A 16916-nucleotide genomic window follows, 5' to 3' on the forward strand; every position below is an offset into this window, starting at 1 on the left:
AAAACCGGTATAATTAATAGTAAAACTTGAAGCTCACTATCAATCACTATAATATTGGAATGTGACAGAAAGCTGAAGGCGCAATTTTGTATATTTTTAAAATAAACCTAGCAGTATGTGTCGCGCGCTTATTGCGGAATGAGTGCCGTAACAGTATTATTGTGTAACTATTTTTATTGATATATGTATTTGCATTGTTTATAACACATTCACAATGCCTGACATAGAAAAGCTTTTGAAACAAGCCGCAATGCAAGTCGGAGCTGGTGGAAGTGCGGGATTCATAGAAGTCTGCATCATGCATCCTCTGGATCTCGTAAAAACGCGATTACAATTGCAAGCTACAAAATCATCATTGAAAAGTTCAGATCCTCACTATTATAATGGAATTATTGACTGTATGAAAAAAATGTACCGATACGAAGGAGTGACCTCATTTTGGAAAGGAATTCTGCCGCCAATTTTAGCGGAAACTCCAAAACGTGCAGTGAAATTTCTGACTTTTGAACAGTATAAAAAGTTATTTATGTTCGGTTCCAGTACACCCACTCCTTTAGTAAGATTTCAAAATTATTTAATTACTTACTAACAATCCTCTTTATGTGTTTGTTTATATTCTGAGCTTTCATCCATTTGAGTTTATCCGATTGAGCTGGAACTTTGTACATTTCTTGTTGGCACTTGCGTAAGAATTTCTGGTATGGTAAGCACCACCAACATACAACAAGTGGTGCGAGAGCCGAAAATTAAAAGAGGCATTGCAATGCATGCTGAACATTAGCTAGGTACTTGTTGCTTAAAAAAAATGTAAGAACCTAAACATGCAGGTACAGTTCAAGTTATGGATAATAATTTATAGGATTATTCATTCAAGAGGCGGACCAACAAATTCCTGAAATGCCAGCAACAAATCTGCAAATGTTCATGGGCGGTGGTAATCACTTAACATCAGGTGACCTGCTTGCTCGTTTGGTCGCTATTTTATTAATAAAAAAACACCTACATAAGACGATGTTACATATTACAATGATTATTTGTTATTTTATTATTCATCAACAGGTTTCAAAAAGTAGGTAGATATTATCTACTTAGTTGTTCAAGGCGATTAAATAAAACTCGTTATTTATATTATGGCACTTTATCTAAGCTGATAACAGGTGAAAATATTGGCGGTCATGATATTTGCTTAGTTAACGAAACTTTAAAAGGTAGGCAGCTAGTCAAATTCAAGGTCATTTATTCAAATTGGGTTAGTACAATTGTACGCTTTCTGATTGTTACACAATAGTGTATTGGTGAAAATTAATTACGTTAACTTAAAACTAAAGCTACGAGGGTTCCAAACGCGCCCAAGCCTGAGAAGAGCCCACAACGAACTCAGCCGGGTGTATAATTTGCATCATTGCATATTGTAATTACCTATTTTACTAAATTACCGGTATGACGTCGGTTTTTAGATGACCTTCCTGGCCCATACCCCTTAACAACTTTAGAACGCTATGTTCTATTTAAGTTGTTAAGGGGTATGGGTTCAGTAAAAGCTGCCAAATATGTCCTTCAGGGTAGCCCGTTTCCATCTTAGACTACACAAACATTTACCAGTTACTACCAGGTAACAACGCAGATAGTTCACTAAGGGCGGTTACGCACTCATCTGATCTGAGTCCATGAAAATACGAATAATACGAAGTAGTCATAGAACTATTTGTATGGTAGCTTACGCACTAGATCCCGACTTCCGTCATCCGAGTTCTGTTCGTCATCCGTGAGAATATCTCGGATGTGCCTCGGTTTCAAATCAGACATATGACGTAGATAGGTCAAAGATGTCCACTGAATAGCTTGGATTTGGATCAAGAGATCAGATTCGGGCATAAGCAACATCCGAATTCAGTCCGAGTTTTTATATCCGTACTAGCCGATGCCCGCGACTTCGCCCGCGTGGATTTAGGTTTTTCGAAATCCCGTGGGAGCTCTTTGATTTTCCGGGATAAAAAGTAGCCTATGCGCTAATCCAGGATATTTCTATCTCCATTCCAAATTTCAGCCAAATCCATCTAGTAGTTTTTGCGTGAAGGAGTAACAAACATACACACACATACACACAAACTTTCGCCTTTATAATATTAGTGTGATTTTATTTGCAGACATTTGCGCTGGCTGGGCTCGGAGCGGGTATCACAGAAGCAATTTTAGTTAATCCTTTTGAAGTGGTCAAGGTGACCCTCCAATCAAATAAAGCTTTGGCAGCTCAAGTCCCGAGCACGTGGTCTGTAACCCGGCAAATAGTCCGTGAAAGTGGACTAGGCTTCAGGGGACTAAACAAAGGACTTACAGCGACTATAGCCAGGAATGGCATTTTCAACATGGTTTACTTTGGATTTTACCACAGTTGTAAGGGATATTTTCCTGAATATGAGGTATGTGAACAGACATTATAAGTACTATTAACTATGTATATAATGATATATCAATGTGTAAGTACCTATCTCATTTCTTTGTACAGGGTCTTACCAGTAAGTACAACATAAATAGCTATTTTGGTGATAGCTATTACAGTTTTATAATATTTCGAGAATGTAAGCTGCGTACAAATATTAATAATCTTATCACTTACTGTTACAGATTAGATGAAAGACTTTTTATTCATTCTTATTCTTTTTTGAATAACATCTTTAAATTTAAAAAAAGATGATTTAATCTCGATCGATCGATCGATCCTTTAGGTACCTATCATTATAAACGATTTATTGTTATAATATCCAAGTTCCAACGGATTCTGCTCTATTTTAAACAGTAAATACCTAATCTCATTATTGTTTACTTATTTATCGTTATAAATTTTATCAGTTAACAGATACAATGATAAGTTTTGCTCTCGCGCTTATCAGCACATGACTTCTTAAACACATAATATTAAAATAGATAGGTAGATAGATAGAAAACTTTATTATTGCTAAAACATTTGTAAGCAAAAAATACCTACTGATAGTAGGTAATAGGTACTTATACCTAATAATACTTTCAAACAAATAGGAAGAATTTTCCGTCATATTGTAACATCGTAGTTGAAAATATTTTTTGATTCAACCCATTTTTAAAATAATTTTTTAATAGATTTTGTAAAAAATAGTTGTACTTAAGTAAGTAGGTATATAAGATCTTTGTAAAACGTAATTTTCAAGTAGGTACCTGTAACAGTTTAATATATAGATACTTTCCTATTCCTAATATTTGAATGCATTAAACACTCATATTTTGATTATGTCGTAAAATTTGGAAATCGATGGATCCATCGATTTCCGATAAGGATAAATTGAGGAACATTATAAGCACAAGTGGATACGAGGGAGACTGAGCAAATCTGCAACAACAATTTAGGTATATGTACGTAACTAAAGTGTTCATATTAGAGATATGCAATCTCGTTGTAGCCACAGTAATAGTGCTGACTCATTGTCTGTCATTGTTAGTGATAACCTTCAACTATTTGCATAATATTCACACTATAAATTTTCTTTAATGTGATGCTTACAAATAAAGCACACGGAGCATAAGTAGGAGTAAGGAAAGTAGATGAAAACAGTGTTTAATTTGCGACAACTTCCATAATTTACTAGATCTGACAGACTACATGATTACAGAATTGTTGTTATATTCAGGCACACTTAATAAATGCATATTAACTATACGAAAAACTAACAAGTGTAAATTAAAAATTTATAACACCCCCGACAAATGAAGGTTACAGTAACTAGAAAAGAGCTGATTACTTTCAAACGGCTAAACGGATTTTCTTGGATTATAGCTAAGAACACTCTCGATCAGGCCACCTTTCAAACAAAAGAAACTAAATTAAAATCGGTTCATTAGTTTTGGAGCTACGATGCCACAGACAGATACACAGATACACACGTCAAACTTATAACACCCCTCTTTTTTGGTCGGGGGTTAAAAACAATGTTTAATTTGCGACAACTTCCATAATTTACTAGACCTGACACAATCGTTACAGAATAATTGTTGTTATATTCAGGCACACTTAATAAATGCATATCAACTATACGAAAAACTAAAAAAGAATGATAACGGAAGTGCTATATTATCCTAATTCTGATATAATTAAGATAGAAAGCAATTTTGATTTGATCGTATAAAAATTATTATTTTTGTTTTTACAGGATCCTCTTTTAGAGTTTGGTCGAAAAGTCACCCTCGGGTTTATGTCGGGCGTCCTTGGTTCTTGCGTAAACATCCCATTCGATGTTGCTAAGAGCCGCATACAGGGACCTCAACCGACACCGGGTATCATTAAATACAGTTCAACGACGGGAGCGATAATATTAGTCTATAAGGAAGAAGGGTGAGTGCAAACCACAAACTCTTGATTATATAATACTAGCTGATGCCCGCGACTTCATTCGCGTGGAAAAATCCCGTGGGAACTCTTTGATTTTCCTATGTGCTAATCCAGGGTATAACCTATGTTCATTCTCAGCCCAATCCGTCCACTAGTTTTTGCGTAAAGGAGTAACAAACATACACACACACATACACACAAACTTTCGCCTTTATAATATTAGTGTGAAGTGTGATGGTAAGATAATGCTTGCAACTTCAACCACGTGGATTTCAGTTTTCGAAAATCCCGTGGGAACCACTGAACTTAGTATTATAGTTCAATGGTGTGACCTTAATGATTTTCTGGGATAACATTTCATGGGATTTGGTACAAGCTTTTTAATTATATCTGTATAAAAAACAAGTTGATCCGTTGTTCCATTGTTTCGAGGTTGAAGGACAAACTAGCACTTTCACATTTAATAGGTAGCATCCATATTACAAACTAGCTGTGCCCGCGACTTTATTTGCGTGGAATAGTGACTTTTCGGACAGGCGCGAGGCGTGTATTACGTACTCTGTACGTTAAAAATGTTCGCCGTGATTCTTTAAATTGACATAACTTTTTTATTTATGAACCGATTGACATGAAATAAACACTAAATGTTAAGTGAAGCTTATTATTACAATATATTAGTGAAAACCGTATCTAAATCGAATAAGCCGTTTCTGATATTAGTGTGCACAAACACACAGACAAACAGACAAAAAAAAATTACAATTTCGGGTTCGGCATCGATATAATAACAACCCCTGCTACTTTTATATATTTCCATTGTACAGACACCACTTTTCTACAATTTTATTATATGTATAGATTTTTTATAATAGGTATGGATGATATTTATGTCAGTGGGTTATACGAAAACGTCTCTATTATAATTAGGTAGGTACCTACCCAAGTAACATTAATTAATAAGAACACAAGTCTAGTAATTGCTCGTTAATTATTATCGTGAAACCATCGCACGTCTCGGCTTTAGTTTCTTCATCTGATACTTCTTTATTAGTGTTGATCTAAATATGAAATACCTACCTTCATAATATGTGAAACCTTGAACGTCTTTCTTTGTGTTGGCTTATTTTCCGAGTTCATTGTACTTAAGTGTCATTGGACTGAATTAAACTTGGTAGGTAGCTATCATAATGTGAAGGTGATTTCGTAACCAAGGTGATAAGTAGTTTCTTATACCTACCTACTATACTACTAATTAATAATATAATTATAGAATAATAATATACTGAAACAGTGGGTTTAAATAAAAAGAGCAAATCAGTATAATCGCACTAATTTATTTTATCACTTCACTGAACACACTAATAATTACTCTCATATATTTGTTAGGTACTAATACACTTATTTACTTATTACACTTATTACACACTTATTACACTTATTTACACAAACCGGCAGTATTTCAGCTTATAATGCGTACGATACAATAATAATCCTAAAAATGAGCTCGCATGGCTTTATATGGCGTTATCCCCACCGAAGGCATTCGGCAGTTGTTGCTGAGTGGCGTTCGGCTGTCAATGGCGCTGGCGTTGGCGTTCAATGGCCGCTAGGCTATGATTGGCCGGCGTTTGGCTCGGCTTGACTCGGATAGTCTGGTTGGCGTTGGCGCGTTGCGATTGGCTGAGGCGGTGTGGCGTTACATTCGGCCGTCCTGAAACAATGAATTGCTCCCGCAATGGGAAAATGCTTGGTTAGCTTTCTGGTAGGCAATAGCTCAATAAGGTCTTCGGTTTCAAGTTATTTATCGGAACAGTTAGCACTGTTGGATATAAGAACCGTAGGCGCTGTGATATGGCTTTAAAGAGTCTGCTCAGGCATGTACAACCTTTGTAGCCTCGAAATCCCTTAACACTGCGGGTTCTCTTAATGCCTACCAGCTTGGTTACGAAAATGAACCTGAGTAAATGCTATCAGTGTTTACTTTTGTCGCAATGCTTGTGGGAACTTGCCACTAAATAACTAAATTCCTTTGTTATAATTAGGTAAATGAAATATTAATTTTGTCAGTTACATTATCTAGTTAGCTTTATCCTATCGCTTGCTATCCTTTACCGAGCATTTGCCTTGTTACGCATAACCTCCCCGAGTTTACTAATTGAAATTAATAGCAACATGGCATCGTGACCTAGGTAAATACCAAATTATGGATAGCACATTCTTTGAGAGTATTGTCAGTAGTCCAAATAATATCAAGTAAGCAGTTTGTCCAATCATTTTATTCGCAGTCTCGCTAGGGCCTGTGGCACAACGCGTTTAACATGGTCTGGTTAGTGCTTGGCTTGGCTTGACTAGGCACTTGGCTCGTGGTAGTATCATGGAGGTCAAAACATACCTAACTATTAATCAGTCGACACTCGAAAACTCTAAAATGTCTACTAGTAAAAGCATTCTTATAGTCACTTTATAAGTTTGCTAGGATGTTCAAATAAGCCAAATTATGTATAATATTCTACGAAACTGATCGTTTTCGGCTAGTAACAAATTTTGCAAAAGCATCTGTAATAATCAAATTGTACCTATACTACTGATGAGCGATATCCTTTCGCTGTCTTACAAAATGGTTTTACAAAATGTGGTCAGTATGAATTCTACAAAATTCTAATCCAATGCTATTGGTCTGTGATCTAAACTGCAATCTTATCTACTTTAAAACCAAGACGAAACAAAAGAACATTATTTAATTTATAAATTATTATCGTTTTTCAGTTGTACTATTTTTCCACGTTTTACTTTAGAGACATTTTTGAAAGAAAAACCGTCAACAGACTGGCTTGTAGAAAGGAAGTGAATAGCTTCTCGTGAAGCTGTGAATGCTATTACTCTGACTTGAAAAGGAATCTCACTTAAATCCTTGCAGGGAGATCTCTCAACGAGCAACGAGATGAAAGTACTCCTATCGAAAGTAAAACTTGGCTTTCGAAAGTAAAAATTGGCTACCGAAAGTAAAACTTGGCTATCGAAAGTAAAACTTGGCTACCGAAAGTAAAACTTGGCTACCGAAAGTAAAACTTGGCTACCGAAAGTAAAACTTGGCTACCGAAAGTAAAACTTGGCTACCGAAAGTAAAACTTGGCTACCGAAAGTAAAACTTGGCTACCGAAAGTAAAACTTGGCTACCGAAAGTAAAACTTGGCTACCGAAAGTAAAACTTGGCTACCGAAAGTAAAACTTGGCTACCGAAAGTAAAACTTGGCTACCGAAAGTAAAACTTGGCTGCAGAAAGTAAGACTTGGCTGCAGAAAGTAAGACTTGGCTGCAGAAAGTAAGACTTGGCTGCAGAAAGTAAGACTTGGCTACTGTCTTCACTTCGGCATCTATGTAATTCCGAAAACAGTTCACGATTGAATTTAGGTAATACAGGATCATCAGTTAAATAACAGTTTTCTATTCCATTCCTATTCCCTACTATGTAAGCTACATAACCAGGCAGGCATACTAACACCAACTGAACTCAAGATATTATGTAAAATGTCAGTCTAGTCGGCTTAGTGAAAATTCTTACGGTACGTTCGGTCCACCTGACTAACAATGAACGGCACAAAGCTAAATCATGGCTATAATTAAAAGTGCCACTTGAACTTTCTACTTACATTATGATTGGACCGATAATCTAAAGGTAGAATGATAAAATTGACTCGATTGAAAGCTTGTTGGCAAAAGTACGTAACGTACATGCTGCCTACAAGCACTACTTTTTTTCTAAAATGACAAAAGCATTATCAAAATCATAAGGACATCTAACTGGTAATAATTATTATTACGTTTCCTCCAAGTGCCCGATTCTGCCTACATTACACTACCTATTTGTATTTACTCATACGCTGTGCCACTGGCTTGTATATTATACTAGACAGTCCCAAAGCCGTGAGTAAGATCTACTTACTATGCTCTCAATCATTCAAAGAATGTGATTTAAACTACAAGTTACAATACGTACAGACTTCATAAACACTAACTTTTAGTAAAAATAAAAGAACAGTCATACCATACAGCATAAACGCTTAACAGCGCTTATGTGACCCCAAATAGGCGACAATGCGGCGGCTTATAGATACCCATTGGCTGCAACCCTGCATCGTTAGCGCGCCACGATGAGGTGCCTCGCAGTGACGCGCTCGGCATCAGGCACACAGCGCACAGCAAAGCATCAGTGGTGACCATCGTAGGCGATGACGTTTGCACTTCACGGACTCACCAAAAATTCCGAGAAAAGAAAGATAAGCACAATATTACTGTTTGACTACAAGTAGCTCCCAGTCGATTCATAAAGTACGTCTGCCCCAATTATGAAGATCTATATTCATATTACATAACAATCATATAACCACATGAAAATCAATTTCACAAGAAACTCAAAAGTGAACATCATAAAATAATTCGATTTTACATTCAAATTGCGATCGTCATGCTATATGCAAAACTGAGTTTGAGCACACTGAAAGTGTTCATCAACCGATTCTGACGTAAATGATATTATTGTACCCTTAAAAATAATTTATAGGTACCCCACACGTACCCAGTGTTGTCTGTATGACTGCAGCGGGAATATCACTGACGACGCGAAAAAAATAACCTTAAAGGTTTATAGAACCTTATACTATGACTGAGCCTTGTGCAAATAAAAACACTAATAGCGTCAAAGCTTGTTTCTTAAAAACTTCTGGTTGAAATTTGCGGGTAGTCTGAGAACTATTGTTACCATCCGATATACTAGATTTTTTTTTATTAATTGCTGCAAAAGTAGGGATTAGGCGTTTAATCAGTATGTATTTGTGTCAGTTTATAACCTCTTAACAATTTTAACCGATTTTGATAATGATACGTCATTCGTCTTGATGGCGTGTGTGTCAATGGATACATAAAATTCTTTAAACAATCAATGTGGTGGATTTTATACGATTTAATGTAAGAGCCGAAAAATATGCAGCGCAAACAGCAGTCGGGAGTTTTTATTTTTTACTATTTAACTTATTGAATTACTTGTTAACTTTTTCGTACCGGTAGCTTTCTAGAATTAAACTGCGAATTCAAATTGCGGGTATCTCGGCGAGATGCAACGTGAAAAGTGGATGGTTGAGCGGGTTTTTACCTAATTCGATAAAAAGTTGACTAAATAAATTGGTTGAAATTTTAGCATTAGTATTTACCGCCTTTATTTCATCAGTTATATATATATACAGCACGTGTATTTTTGTTAGGAAAACTGTAAATAAAACAATACACACGAATATCACATTCACAAAAATTAAAACTAAAACTCGTCGAGCTAGCTACCTTGCCTTACCCAAAACTAGAACAATTTATGGCAGAAAAACCCTTACCTATGAAGGAGCTAAACTGTACAACAAAATACCTGCATACATAAAAAATGTACACTCATTCAATCCATTTAAAACTGAATAATTAGCTGCTCACATTATGAGTAATGCGAATTACTTCAGCAAATGCGCTGAATGAGTACTTAATTAAATGGCGAATATTGTAAACTTTATTTTCTCATGTAAATGACTTTTTATGAGAATTAAACGTCTTTAAACCTAAACCTTTATTTGACGGTCAGATATGCCACAAATTATAGTTATTTTTTTTTAGCTTCAGCTATCACTCAAACCATTTACTCTATCCGCGAGCGTATAATGACCACCTATCATAACCCGCGTGCCCTAATACTAATTTCATAACCTCAAACAGGGTGTTAGCAATATTAACCTTTCACGGTCATCTCATCAGTAGAGGTTAAAAATACGATCAACCTCATTACACTATGCATCAATATCATTAAAAACGGGATTAAAATTTGAAATGGAATAATGGATGGATCATACCTCAGTTATTACGCGTAGAAGTTGAGGGTAGGTAGCCATCGGGCGTAGAAACCATGCACGCTGCAGATGAATGTACCTCCGGTTCAAAACTCTTCTAAGGACCTTCCGGGCCCCAGAAGTGGACGATCTTCATTGTCGCTTGATTTTTACACGGTGATTCGTTTCTTTCTTGCGGAGGAACAAAGTAGCCGGCATGTATTTGCCGAATCGTTAATTGGCGCGATTATGCATCATAACTTTCTTTATTAATCCCACTTCTGAGATGAAACAGTGGGTTTAAATAAAAAGAGCAAATCAGTATAATCGCACTAATTTATTTTATCACTTCACTGAACACACTAATAATTACTCTCATATATTTGTTAGGTACTAATACACTTATTTACTTATTACACTTATTACACACTTATTACACTTATTTACACAAACCGGCAGTATTTCAGCTTATAATGCGTACGATACAATAATAATCCTAAAAATGAGCTCGCATGGCTTTATATGGCGTTATCCCCACCGAAGGCATTCGGCAGTTGTTGCTGAGTGGCGTTCGGCTGTCAATGGCGCTGGCGTTGGCGTTCAATGGCCGCTAGGCTATGATTGGCCGGCGTTTGGCTCGGCTTGACTCGGATAGTCTGGTTGGCGTTGGCGCGTTGCGATTGGCTGAGGCGGTGTGGCGTTACAATACCTAAGGAATGGGCGTAATAGGCCAATATTTGCGTTTGCGTAATTTAAAATTATCCCTCACAGTCTTCACAATAATTTTATTCAGATAGACTAACTGAACTAGGATAGGTATTTTATAGCAATACCTACTTGTTTTTGTAACGTAGACAGCTCATGTCGATCTGAAGGAAATAATATTCCTAGGTAATTTAATCGTACAATGTACTACGAACTGTCTTCCCGGTGATATACCATACAATGTATGTATCTACTTACTAAGAATTGCTTTCCTGCTCAGTCAACGTTGTTACGATTTTTTTATATTCATGAATGACACAAAAATAAAGTCGGTTTACTGACGATAGTTGAACGTGACAACAAAGGCCGATTGTACTTCTTTGTCGCTCGTTCCACGCTCTCGCTTGCACTTCAAGCCTTACATGGAACGCCTCAAAGCGAGGTAACGCCGCATGAGTCATGTTTTTTCGTGCGTGCAGCCGGCTCTATCGAATTATAAGACGTTGTCACGTCAAAAATTGCCAAAATAGTACAGAAAATTGGTAGGTACCTACTGATCCTATTACTTACTACATTTTCGCACCTTGAAGGTCTTCAATTTACCCAACTTGAATAGGTAAATAATAACTAGGTACTTGTCAAGGATATAGTGGCAGACACCAAAATAAATAGGTAGGTACTAAGACTACGGTAGTTACTCACAAGCTACAAATTACAATATCTCAAGGACATTAGCTGTCAGCCTAGCGTAGTGATTTCTATTTTAAATGTTTTCTAATATATTCGTCTATTTATGTTCACCTATATAATTTTAAACTACCTAATTCAATATAATCCAGGTACATTTTAACCTTTGAGTTTAGCTGATGCATGAATTTCATTCCTGGGATATTTTACTTTAGTGCACAAATACTGCAAAATATAAATGTTTAATATGTGAGACTAAACTATCAATTTAGCGTGGCTCTGTGCCAGAAAACAAAACAGGTACCTACCTACAGACATACTTTCTGACGTTCAATTTGCTCTGGAAATGATAATTTTATCAATTTCATTTTATGATAAATTTTGAAGATTATGTAGACGCGTTTGTTGGCTATTACTTAATCCATATCGAACTAATAGTAATTGTTAGTATCTAGGTATCATGATAAAGGTATGCAATATAGGTATTTCGTTTACCTAAAACTGTTGTATTTTATTTATTTTGAGATTAAGTTATACACATTAATTTATGTCATCCTCATGAAAGGACACGGTTACATTTATTTGATCTCTGTCTCTACGATAATGTTATACCTACTTAATAAGGAAATTGTTTTGATTGTCATTGGATTTTAATAATTTAGTGATGTGGTGTTCTTTTAGAACACATCTCGATGCTTGTTTACTTGCCCATATGTGTATTTCGAGTCTCTACCAAGTCAACGATCTTTGGCACATCTATTTTTAAAACCGTTTGGTACAATTACGAAATATAGGCAGGTAGGTATGTATTTGCAACCACTGAATCTACTAATTTTGATAATTTCTTTTCCAGATTCCGAGCCCTTTACAAAGGATTACTACCAAAAGTGCTTAGATTAGGCCCAGGTGGTGCAATTATGCTGGTGGTTTATGATTACGTGTACCACTTCCTAGAAAAAAAATTTGAAGACAAGCCAAGCCTTTAGAATTTTTCTTACTAACGAAGGGAATTTATCTTTAAGTAGGTAGGTATAGGGTGATGTCTAATGGAGATAGATAGGTATACAGAATAGACTTACTAAGAGACACATGTTGCAAATTATGTCATAATATGACATAGTAGATACAGATAGGTACTCATAGCAAATAGGCATATGTGATACCTACGTTTTAACAAACTTATTTTCACACCACGTCGATTCGTTACGTCGAAAAATAGCATCGTGAACTATTTTATTTGCAATGCAGGAATATTAAACATCTTATTTTGTGCACACTCTGCACACTGGTCATTTCTGTTTCAATTGTGTAAAGAAATTGTTAAGTAAGAAATATGAATAATAGTGAGAGACTTAATAAATTATCTAACTAGGTACCTAGGTAGGTACCTACCTATATCACTAGTACCTTCCTAGATGAAGTTGTAGAAACCTAATGATAAGAAGCAATATTTTTTATACTACCCATTGTCCGTTGTTATAATTAGTATTGTATTATATATTTCGAATAGGTATTTATAAAGTTTTTAAATGAAAATAATTGTATACCTATAGAACTATAGGTGCTCTTCCGACTGCAAGTCAATTAATCAGAAGTTTAAACGCCCTGACGGGGCTTCATGTTGTAATATTATAATATTTTTTATGATGAAATTTACATGAATACAAATAAAGGAAGAATTAAAAAAACCACAACACATAGGTACCTACTGAATTCTTCAAATTGAATATTATAATAATGTTATTAGTATGAGGGTAGGTACATAAGTATGCATTTTACAAAATAACGATACGATAGATTTTTGATATTAATTTATATGCGATGTTATCAATCCAAATGGTACATAACTATTTCTATAGATATGGTGTATTTTTAATTTGATGTTGATGTTTTCATAAATACAGCATTTATACATCTAATTACAAAATTAACACAGCTGTAAACTGTGTATTTGAGAGTTTTTTTTTATTTATAATTAGTTTACACAAGAACTTAACCTGTTTAATTATAACCAGATGATATCCATGACTGACCGCATCAATTTAGGTTTTTCAAAAATCCCGTAGAGACTTCACGATTTTCGGGAATAAAAGTATTCTATGGTTAATGGTTATATCTGGGATGCAAGCTATCTCCAAAATCCGTTAAGCGATTGAGCCGTGAAAAGGTATCTATCGCATAGATAGACACTAGACACGCATTTATTATGTCCTACATCAGTCTTTCCCAACGTGGGCGATAACGCCCCCTTGTGGGCGCTGCAGGCCTAAAGGGGGGCGGTAAGAGACCCAGAAAAAAAGGGGGCATTGTGTAGGGCTTTGGGGTCGATTTATAATTTCATCAACCTAGCTAGGAAGACTCTTGGACACCGACTGAGCTCTCGACTCTCGACTACATCTTGTGAACATCAACTAATATTAATTAAGATATAGTTCAAACTCGGTTCGATATAAAAGACCGCGGGCAATCATGTTTTAACAATTGTATAGTATAGATAAAACATACTCTGTCCGAATACTATAAATTTGCGTTTCAATAATCTATACTAATAAATAAAATTGGAGTGTCTGTCTGTAATTTCGAAATAACTACCTCATATTGACCTCATATGGTTATTTAAACGATACCATAACTGAATCACACGTTTTTAAAATTTTTGTCTGTCTGTCTGTCTGTCTGTTTGAAAAGGCTAATCTTCGGAACGGCTGAACCGATTTTGACGGGACTTTTCACAGACAAGTAGAGGATTGACCAGGGCGTAACATAGGCTACTTTTTTAACCGACTTTCAAATAGGGAGTTGTGTTTTTCTACCTATGTATACCGAAATCTCCGAGATTTCTGAACCGATTTGCGTCATTTTTTTTTTTAATCGATAGAGGAACTTTGGGACATTGTTTCATAAAAAATTTGGGATTCCAACTCCTCAATTCTGATGCTGCAGGGGATCTGACCAATCCACGCGGACGAAGCTGCGGGCATCAGCTAGTCATAAGTACTTAGCGGTTTTTAAGTATGTTTAAAAAGGGGGGCGTTAAAAAATAATTTATTCTTAAAGTGGGCAGTAGACAAAAAAAGGTTGGGAACCCCTGTCCTACATGATGCCCACGACTGTCCACGTGGATTTAGGTTTTTGAAAATTCCATGAGAACTCTTAATTACCGGGATAAGAAGTATCCTTTGTTCATCTCCAGGATGCAAGTTATCTCTGTATGAGTCATAATGCCTGTCTTGTCCCAGAATGCGAACATCTGCAACAAATTTCGTTAAAATCTCTTAATTGACTGAGCCGTGAAAAGCTAGTCTGCATTTATAATAACTACCTAGTATGGATGGATGAATATAATGTATTAGTTACATTCGTCTATTTTTGTTGTGCTAATAATGTGATAAATAATTGCATGAGATTTTTATAAGCCAACGCTAAAATGTAAGTGTAGGTAGGACAGTAAAATCGCTAGTTACTTATATTAAATTCTTTTTATTTTGCGTACAACACATTGGCATTTTCTATTATTACCGGTTTTTTATTTTAATTTGGCAACATTTTTATTCGATATTGACGGTTTTTTTTATTTTGCATCTATGTACACTCTGGTATGTTTTGTCTGTACTCTATGGTATAACATCATCCGCCATCGGCCATATTGTTTTGTTTTGCTTTTGAGATGGAACTATGGCAAAATAAAATATTTATTTTGTAAATATTGCAGTATATCATTTAACAGTTTTTTTTTGTGAAAAGCATCTTAAAAGGTAAGTTAAATCAAAATTATAACTACTTCCAAATTAGTTTTAGTTAATAATCCAATGTAAACCCTCATGAAGATATTAAATTCTTGTTAGCATTCGGAAAATGTTTTAAACTCAAGTTTCAAAGATAATTTTACTTACTATATCTTCGGTTTAACAGTCTGTTGCCATTTCAATTTATTTTATAATCAAAAACTACTATTTCTTTATTAAAAAGTCATAACGAAATTCGTTTCAGAACAAAATAAAATGGATCAGATGCAAGCACCGGTGAGCTTGCCTCACATAGTGCAAGTTTATCCACCATCAGTGTCCATCCACCCTTCCCTGCAATCGCAAGGAAAGCTATCCTACCAACAGACTATAACCTCTGAATCCCTACACATACCTGTTTCATCGCACATACATGAAATGCAAAACCAGCATCTGATATCGCAGAATCAAACTGTTATGTCGTGCCAGCAGATACATCTACAGAATGTACAACCATTGCAAGCACAGATGCAGTCACAGGTATGAACAGAAATGGTAGAGGCTTAACTTAATTCTTTTCACTCAAAATGCTGCATTACCCTTTCAGTTAAACTACATACTTCAGAAGGTGAGGTTGAGTGCTTTATAATAAGTTATTGTTGAGTTATTATGAACTTACATGAACTTGGGTTGTAAAGCAGTTAAAATTGCAGTAGGTTTCTTTTATTTATCATCATTTTGTTTGGGGTCACATAAAATATGACACTAATTGAGGATTCTGTGCTCTGCAAACTTTTAAAAACCCTGCTCTCTGATATACTACTTACTACTGTTTTATATATGTAGATAAATAATAGTTCTAACGATTTTTGAAGTTAGTATGAATAAAGTTCTAGTAAATAGACCAGTGGCGAATGCTCGTGAGGCGTGTAACATCTGGCCCCAAAAACGTCACTTCATGATGACCACAACCGCTCTGTCAAGTGTTACGACAAAGAAGAAGAAATAGACCAAGAAAGTGGGTAATTCAGTACCCAGTAGAGAGATTAAGTTCAAGCTGTCTTGGCACTCGAACATCTCTCACAGTACTGCAGTCCCACAGTGAGCACAACTCATGCTACTGTGTCAAAATAATGATAAAATATCAAAATCATGGGCTTAATTTCTGTATGTACCCTTCAATTACATGGCTATGTATTTGCGTTGCAGGTTTTACAAGGCGATATGAGTCAGCAATTACAAATCACGTCACACGTCATCCTCCCTCCGGTGCCCATGTTCAAGCAGCATCTACTGACTAACACGCTACAGCAACAGTTTTACGGGCAGTATGAGACATTCTTGAAGGATGCCCACTGCGTTGTTGCCAAAGTTGAGCCTGTTCAAGTTGTCAGTGAAAAGCAGATTGAGTAAGTATTCAATAATTTTAGTGTGTTTTCATCATCATCATTTCCAGCTCTAAGCTCAAAACCTACATGTCTTGTCAAAGGTTACACTTACAACAATATTTATTGTTGTCAGGAATATTGTTGTCAGGCATAAATAATCAACAGAATAATTGAAAACAATTAGCTTAGT

The 16916-nt window shown here is 35.7% G+C and overlaps 2 protein-coding genes across 5 annotated transcripts in view; both read left to right on the plus strand.

Moving 5' to 3' along the window:
* The first annotated feature begins 81 nt into the window (after positions 1 to 81).
* On the plus strand, positions 82 to 13572 carry LOC123873372 (mitochondrial 2-oxodicarboxylate carrier). The gene is made up of 4 exons (XM_045918217.1): positions 82 to 556; positions 2148 to 2420; positions 4182 to 4363; positions 12467 to 13572. Exons 1-4 carry the CDS (start codon positions 215 to 217, stop codon positions 12597 to 12599), a joined length of 930 nt encoding a protein of 309 aa, XP_045774173.1. The 5' UTR covers positions 82 to 214; the 3' UTR covers positions 12600 to 13572.
* LOC123873369 overlaps positions 1204 to 16916 on the plus strand; it is a 43075-nt gene continuing 27362 nt past the window's right edge. For 2 of the 4 annotated variants that reach the window (XM_045918215.1, XM_045918212.1), the window contains exons 1-3: positions 1204 to 1208; positions 15604 to 15878; positions 16548 to 16747. In XM_045918215.1, the coding sequence (XP_045774171.1) occupies positions 15615 to 15878; positions 16548 to 16747 (464 nt within the window). In that variant the 5' untranslated portion in view covers positions 1204 to 1208; positions 15604 to 15614. Of the gene's footprint in view, positions 1209 to 15337; positions 15369 to 15428; positions 15493 to 15603; positions 15879 to 16547; positions 16748 to 16916 lie in introns of those variants that run through there. The other 2 variants (XM_045918214.1, XM_045918213.1) reach the window with 2 other exon arrangements.

Source organism: Maniola jurtina, chromosome 16 (assembly GCF_905333055.1).
Source record: "Maniola jurtina chromosome 16, ilManJurt1.1, whole genome shotgun sequence".
Lineage (NCBI taxonomy): Eukaryota > Metazoa > Arthropoda > Insecta > Lepidoptera > Nymphalidae > Maniola > Maniola jurtina.